Source organism: Mandrillus leucophaeus, unplaced genomic scaffold, assembly GCF_000951045.1.
Source record: "Mandrillus leucophaeus isolate KB7577 unplaced genomic scaffold, Mleu.le_1.0 Scaffold1005, whole genome shotgun sequence".
In the NCBI taxonomy this organism is placed as follows: domain Eukaryota; kingdom Metazoa; phylum Chordata; class Mammalia; order Primates; family Cercopithecidae; genus Mandrillus; species Mandrillus leucophaeus.
This window is the reverse complement of record NW_012098155.1, coordinates 605,472-614,125: the sequence shown is the minus strand read 5'-3', so window position 1 is coordinate 614,125 and position 8,654 is coordinate 605,472. Positions and strand designations below refer to the sequence as shown.

The 8,654-nt window shown below is 35.4% G+C and overlaps 1 protein-coding gene across 1 annotated transcript in view; it reads right to left on the bottom strand.

The window, feature by feature from the left end:
• The window catches only part of LOC105534982 (dynein heavy chain 14, axonemal), a gene marked incomplete at its 3' end in the record, with an annotated part of 322,900 nt that overhangs the window by 79,142 nt on the left and 235,104 nt on the right, over positions 1-8,654 (bottom strand). Inside the window, exon 23 of the mRNA XM_011973918.1 lies at positions 2,382-2,498. Coding sequence (XP_011829308.1) covers positions 2,382-2,498 — 117 coding nt within the window. The remainder of the gene's footprint in view (positions 1-2,381; positions 2,499-8,654) is intronic.

The window sequence follows — 8,654 nt, the reverse complement described above, 5'->3', positions numbered from 1 at the left end:
CTGCTTTTTCCCCATCTTTTTGGTTTTATCTGCCTCTGGTTTTTGATGATGGTGATGTACTGATGGGGTTTTGGTGTGGGTGTCCTTTCTATTTGTTAGTTTTCCTTCTAACAGTCAGGACCCTCAGCTGTAGGTCTGTTGGAGTTTGCTAGAGGTCCACTCCAGACCTTGTTTGCCTGGGTATCAGCAGTGGAGGCTGCAGAATATAGAATATTGCTGCACGGCGAGTGTTGCTGTCTGATTCTTGCTCTGGAAGCTTCGTCTCAGTGGTGTACCCCACCGTGTGAGGTGTGAGGTGTCGGTCTGCACCTAGTGGGGGAAGTCTCCCAGTTAGGCTACTCAGGGGTCAGGGACCCACTTGAGCAGGCAGTCTGTCTGTTCTCAGATCTCAACCTCGGTGCTGGGAGATTCACTGCTCTCTTCAAAGCTGTCAGACAGGAGCATTTACCTCTACCGAGGTTTCTGCTGCTTTTTGTTTAGGTATGCCCTGTCCCCAGAGCTGAAATGTATATTAATTATGATACAAGTTCCGTCTGCTTTAACAAATATCCAAATATAAAAAATAGCTTTTAAAGGTGGAATTTGATTCCTCTCTTACATAACAGCCCATGGTCTATATGTCAGCTCCACAGTGTTAGGAATCCAGGATTCTTTTATCTTTTTTTCCTGCCATCCTTAGCCTGCACTTTCCATATCTAGGTTCTTGGTGGTTGCTTTAGGTCTTACCACCACATCTCAGGAGCAAGAAGGGGGAGAAAAAATTGGATAATATGTGTATATTCCTTTCTTTTGATTGTACAATCTGGAATTTGCATGATTCACCTCTAGTCACATCCTGCTGTCTACAACCTGGTCACGTAACCACACCTCTCTACAAGGGAGGTTTAGCCGAATGATGAAGTGGCTAGATGAATCTTCCAATGATAGAGAAACAGGAAAGAATAGAGATGGGAGTGACAAGCAGCAGTGAATGCCACACAGGGTATTGATGCAAGAGGTAACATTAATATTTAACTTTTTCATCATTTTCCTTTATATTTTCCTACCTTGCTATTAAAGAAAGAACCACTTACATCTTTCCCTATAATCCCACATAACAAACAGTTAGGTAAGCACATTAGAAAATAGATTGATTAATATGTCTGGAATGAATAAAAAATTAATGAATGTTGGGTGACCTTCAAAACACATCTTCTGATAATAATACATTAGGATTACTCTAGTAAAGAAGTATAAGAAAAAAAATCCTACTCAACCAGAAAAGGAGACTTTTGAAGCACATCAAGGATGTGCAAACAATTTATCATATTGTGGTTTACCATTAAAAAAATTACATGGTGACATTTAAATTCTTGTTACACGTTTGGGTTTGAAAGCCAGGGAATGTTTTGGCTACTTTTAAGCTCTTTGCCTGCAATTAAAGTAAGTGGCAACCAGAGGAAGTAATGTTTTAGATTTGGAGAAAACAGCTCTGGTTTCCCACGTGAGTGGTATACAAAGATGTGGAGTCACATGCTAATGATATTGAGTTATACTTTTCTATATAGTGGTAAAAAGCTAAGGCTCTGAGTCAGTATCAGCACTAACATATGAAATACAATTCACAGCTTGTAAACAAATATGATTGCCCATGAATATTTATTGTAACAAAATATTGAATAAAATAGTCTTGGCATTTCCAAGGAAAATAAATGTAGAGTTAAAACTCTCTGGATGCTTTAGCATTCTGATAGCTCTGGTTGTTTGCTGTCAAAAGTTCTTATAACCAACTCTGAAATTCTTTTATGGGAGAAATCTGACTTCAAAGCAATTCGATTTGTATTTATTAAATTTCTAATATTTGCAAGAACTCTAAAGAGGCTTGATTATTAGATTCCTGCCTCTGCTTCAAATGTCTACCAAGCTGTAAAAGTGCACCAAGTTTCTTTTTTCTGACATCTGTAGATGCAGAAGATTGGGAATAAAAACAATTTAGCATATATGGATATTTGTGAAACTATGATTATTCTTTTCTAATTAGCATTTTCATTTATAATGAAGTGTAAGTTTTCACATAAATGTTTTTCACATTTTACAAGTAGTCCTTTCCATTTTCTTGTCTCAATAATTACAACTAATTGAAATAGATAATGCTCCTAGGAAGACTTTCAGTGTGCTACAGTTTTGCAATGTGCATTTGATTCAATAAAATATATTCTAAATTTCTCAGAAAGTAATATTCAAAGGTTATGTTTTTAAAGATGTATTTTATAAACATAGATCTAAACTAGTCTCTACACAAACTTATATTAATCCTCAAAGTTGCTGGTATAATTACTTTTATAAATAGAGTATTCCCAATTTTCTAAAGTTACAAGTATGATTCTTATAATTATTCTTACCTCTTTGAATTAGTGTCTGATCATTAGGAACTAACTCTGACCAAGGTATGAATTCACATTGCTCTATATCCACAAAATATCCAAAGATAGAACATTCACCAGTTGGTAGGTCGATGCCTACAACCGAAAATGATAAATTCAACTAAGACAGGGGTTCAGTTATGGAATGTTTCACTAACCATGAAAACTCTCTCTGAAAGATTTGATTATTGAACCAGAAATAATAATCATTCACAAAGGTTATATCCAACTATATAAAATAGGCCTGTTTTCCCCCAATCTTCAATGTATAAAAGTGAAGTTTTATTAACTTCTTGTCCTCTTTATACCCAGAAAGCAAGGTGAAATATGATCTGACATTCCTTGAAATCTTACCCCAAAGTTTTGATTATTATCATGTGTTTGGATGCAGTTAAATGCCAGTAACATACTGATTGTGGTCAAACCAATATATCAGAGAACTTTGTTATTTGTAAATCACACTTATCTTTCTATTATAAAAGTAATACATTTTCTTAGAAAATTCTGAAAATATAGAATAATAAAAGTAAACTAATTTAGCCATGGATTCACCATAAGGTAATAACAATATTAATATTTCACATATTCTTACTTACCGCTTGAATGGTAAATAAATCTTTGAAAAAGTGTGTCTGTAAATTTTTTTACCATTCTAAAAATAAATTGTGTTTTCTTATTATTGTGCTTTAAGAGTTCTTTATCCATTCTGGATATATCTTTGTTTGATATGTAATTTATATATGTTCTGTGAATCTGTGGCTTATCTTTCTATTACTTATTGTTATTCTCTTAATGGTATGTTCTTCAGAGCAAATGTTTTAATTAAATTTTTTTTCTCTTATGGATTATGCTTTCAGTGTTGTGCATAAGAACTCCTTGTCTACCTGAAGGACACAAAGGATTTTTTTCTTGTCCTTCTTAAGAATTTTATAATTTAGACCAGGCGTGGTGGCTTATGCCTGTAATCCCTGCCCTTTGGTAGGCCAAGGTGGGCAGATCACTTGAGGTCAGGAGTTTGAGACCAGCCTGGCCAACATAGTGGAACTCCGTCTCTACTGAAAATACAAAACTTAGCCGGGTGTGGTAACAGCTGCCTGTAATCCCAGCTACTTGGGAAGCTGAGGCAGGAAAATCACTTGAATCTGGGAGGTGGAAGTTGCAGTGAGCTGAGATCACTATAGCCTAGGCGACAAGAGCAAGACTCCACCTCAAAAAAAAGTTTATATTTTTACAATTTATATTTAGGCCTATCATCCATTTTAGTGTATAATATTAGTCCATCAAATTCCTTTTTTTAAACATATAAATGTTCGGTTGGTCCAGTACTATTTACCAAAAAGACTATTCTATTAGTTAGCCTGGCCTGCCATAACAAAATACCATAGACTGGGTGGCTTGAACAACAGAAATATATCACCCCAAGGCAAGGTATCAGATAGCCAGGGATGGCCCTGTTCCCCAGAACTTGCTGAAATTATTCAAACTAGCCAATCCCAAGCCCATTTACACGGCCTCATTCCTTCCTGCAGAAATCACAATAAAGGTACTTCCCCACAGTTCCTCTTTCTCCCTCTGCCTTGGGACTGACCCCAGTGCTTCCCTCCTGAGTTGCCCAATGTGTCATATTCTTTCTCTTCAGGAACCTGTGAGTATAACAAAACTGTAAAACCCTTTCCAGTTCCCTTTTCTTGAACTGAGTCTGGCCTCACCATACCTCACCCAAACAAATATGGTAAAAACAGCATGCCACATACAATCTCTGTTGTACATTCTCCTTTATTTTCCTTTACAAATCCCTTAAAAATATAAAAATCATTCTTAGCTTACAGGCTGTACAGAAGTAGGCTACAAGCTGGAATTGCCTTACAGGCTGTAGTATGCTAATCCCCGGTTTAACTAAGTGTCCATGCCTTTATTATATATCATTAGTCATTAGAGAAATGCAGATTAAAAACACAGTGAGATACACTTCATACCCACTGGAACGGCTATACTAAATGAGAAAGACAATGACAAATTGCCTCCAAATGTTGGGGAGGATTTGGAGAACAGGAACCCTAACATATTGTTGGTGGGAACGTAGACTAGTGCTGTCATTTTGGAAAAAAGTTTGGTTAAAAAATTAAACCTAAAACTACCACAATATGACCCAGCAATTCTTGTCTTAGGCATCTATCCAAGAGAAATGAAAACATACGTCCATAGAAAGACTTGCATATGATGCATAAAAGCATTATCCATAATAGCTCAAAACTTTAAACAATCTAAATGTCCACCAACTCGTAAATGGATAGACAAGATGTGATATATTCACAGAATGGAATACTATTCAGCAAATTAACTACTGATAGATGATACATCATGGATGAGCCTCAAAAACATTAGGATATATGAAATAAACCAGACCCAAGAGACCATATATTGTAGGAATTGATTTGTTAAAATGCTTATTAAGGCTTAATTTACTAAGACAGCAAATTCATTGCCTACAGTTGGGGATGGGAATAAGGATTAACTGTAAATGGGCATGGAGATCATAATGGAAAGATGAAAATATTCTAAAACCGATGGATGGTGATGGGTGCATTATTCAGTAAACTTACTAAAAAATCACTGATATATATACTTGAAGTGGGTGAATTTGATGGTATGTAAAATATACCTCAATTAAGCTCTGTCTTCTCAGTTCAGTAAGGCCATTATGCTCTGCTTAGGTTCCCTTCCCTGGGCCATCATCTGGAATGCTCCTCCAGGTAGACAGCTGGGGCAATCATAGGGCTCATTTCATTTACTACCTGGGGCAAGGCCATGATTTATTACTGTCCATCCCAAATAAATGAGGATACTTCTTGTTTTCCTTCTTGATAGGGACTGAAAACGTATTCACCAGGTCAAGAACACATACCAAATGCCAGAGATTGAGATGACCTACTCTGGTAAAAATAGTTGCCAACGTGACTGGGATTACTATTTGTTTAAGATTATTATAGTCCACCATCACCCACCTTGATCCATCTTTTTTATTTCAAAAGATCAGGTTAGTGAATTAAGTAGGAATATAATGGATAACTCACACCTGCATCTTTGAAGACCTGAGGATGTCATTGATATCTGCCACTTCTTCCAGGATGAAGTATTGGTTTGAGGTCTGTGGACTGAGAATTGACTGTGGGAAGGGCTTTCATTTGGCTTCTCATGTCATTATAAATCTTATTCCACAGGTCATGAAATTAAGGTGAAGCTGTTTGCCAGTGCTAAGTATATCTATTCTGATTACACACCCAGGTGCATAATTACAGACCACAGTGCCATCAAATTAGAACTCAAGGTTAAGAAACTCACTCAAAACCACACAACTACATGGAAACTGAACAACCTGCTCTGGAATGACTACTGGGTAAATAATAAAATTAAGGCAGAAATAAATAAATTTTTTGAAACCAATGAGAACAAAGGCACATGTACCAGAATCTCTGGGTCAGAGCTAAAGGAGTGTTAAGAGGGAAATTTATAGCACTAAATGCCCACATCAGAAAGCGGGAAATATCTAAAATTGACACTCTAACATCACAATTAAAAGAACTAGAGAAGCAAGAGCAAATTCAAAAGCTAGCAGAAGACAAGAAATAACTAAGATCAGAGGAGAACTGAAGGAGATAGAGACACGAAAAACCCTTCATAAGATCAACCATCCAGGAGCTGGTTTTTGGAAAAGATTAACAAAATAGATAGACTACTAGCCAGACTAATAAAGAAGAAAATAAATGAATCAAATAGATACAATAAAAAATGATAAAGGGGATCTCATCACTGGTCCCACAGAAATACAAACTACCATCAGAGATTACTATAAAAACCTCTATGCAAATAAACTAGAAAACCTATAGGAAATGGATAAATTCCTAGACACATACACTCTTCCAAGACTAAACCAGGAAGAAGATGAATCCCTGAATAGACCAGTAACAAGTTCTGAAATGGAGGCAGTAATTAATAACCTACCAACCAAAAAAAGCCTAGGACCAGACAGATTCACATCTGAATTCTACCAGAGGTACAAAGAGGAGATGGTACTATTCCTTCTGAAACTATTCCAAACACTAGAAAAAGAGGGACTCCTCCTTAGCTCATTTTATGAAGCCAGCATCATCCTAATGCCAAAACCTGGCAGAGACACAACAAAAAAAGAAAATTTCAGGCCAGTATCCCTGATGAACATCGATGAAAAATCCTCAATAAAATACTGGCAAAATGAATCCAGCAGCACATTAAAAAGCTTATCCACGACAATCAAGTTGGCTTCATCCCTGGGATGCAAGGCTGGTTCAACATACGCAAATCAATAAACGTGATCCATCACATAAACAGAACCAGTAACAAAAACCCTATGATTATCTCAATAGATGCAGAAAAGGCCTTTGATGAATTCAACACTCCTTCATGCTAAAAAACACTCAATAAACTAGGTATTGATTGAACACATCTCGAAATAGTAAGAGCTATTTATGACAAACCCATAGCCAATATCATACTGAATGGGCAAAAGCTGGAAACATTCCCTTTGAAAACCAGCACAAGGCAAGAATACCCTCTTCACCACTCCTATTTAACATAGTATTGGAAGTTCTGGCCAGGGCAATCAGGCAAGAGAAAGAAATAAAGGGTATGCAGATAGGAAGAGAGGATGTCAAATTGTGTCTGTTTGCAGATGACATGATTGTATATTTAGAAAACCCCAATGTCTCAGCCCCAAAACTCCTTAAGCTGATAAGACTTTCTCTTTGTAAATAACTAAATTTTTCATTTCCAGATGTCTATTTCATTCTTTTTCATAGCTATATGTTCTTTTAAAATTTCTACTTGTTGTTCCATAATTCCTCATTTATTAAAAATGGATGCCATTCATTTATCTTTTTAGAACCCTAAACACTTACATTAAAATCTGTGTTAGGTCATAATAATTTTCCCCGAGATGAATTAATATGAGGGGCCATTTTGGTGGTATACTTCCTTAATAGATTAGGTTTTCTTTATGTGTTTTACAATTTTTTCTTGCAATGTAATTATAATTGTTTTTTTGCTCTCCCTCCTTTTTTTCTTTTTCCTTATTTCTACTTTGGTGGTTTTATAGTTCTATAATTGCTTCTACTTGTCTTTCCTTCTCTTTTTACCCTCCTATTCTAACCCAGTTTTATACTGATGTTTCAGATGATAAAGCAAAATTTCATATTCATTGTTTTAAGATAAGCATTCAAATATAATGAATAATTTATTAAGTTGCCTTTTAGTTTACAGGGAAAGCAAACAGAGTTTTAGGTCTTTCTGCCTAACAAATAAATTAAGGCAATTTATTTATCTATAGGAGTTAGAGGCATGAAGTTGAATCATTCATTTCAACAAGTTAACACGCAATGCTTTTGGATTAAAGGTTAATTTCCACAGGAAATAACATAGAATCTTTGCCTTCCAGATGTCTTAAAAAGAACTTTTAACAAACACAGTAATGTGTCACATGTTTTAGTCAATCGTGGACTGGATATATAATGATGTTACCACAAGATTACAATGGAGCTGAAAAATTCCTATCACCTAGTGACAGCATAGTCATCATAACATTATAGCTGTCATAACGTCATAGCACAATGCACTAATTATGTTTGTGGTGATGCTGGTGCCAGTTGCATATGGAATTATCTACAGTACATAACATGTGATAATGATTATAAATGACTACGTTACTGGTTTATGTATTTATAATACACTTTGTATCATTATTTTAGAGTGCACTCCTTTTATTTATATATAAAGTTAACTGTAAAACAGCTTCAGGCAGGTCCTTCATGCAGTATTCCAGAAGAAGGCATTGTTATCATAGAAGATGACAGCTCTGTGTGTATTATTTCCCTGAAGACCTTCCAGTGGGACAATATATGGAGGTGGAAGACAGTGATATTGATGAACTTGACCCCATGTAGGCCTAGGCTAATGTGTGTGTTTGTGTCTTAGCTTTTAACAAAAAAGTTCAAAAAGTAAAGAAATAAAATGAAACATAAAAACAGAATAAAGATATCAAGAAAATATTTTTACACAATGTGTTTTTGCTTTAAGCTAAGTGTTGTTTCAAAGGAGTCAAAAACGAAAAAAAATTAAAATCTTATGGAGTGAAAAAAATTATAGTAAGCTAAGGTTATTATTGAAGCAAGTTCTTTTTTGTGTTTTTTTTTTTTTTTTTTTTTTTTTTTTTTTTTTTTT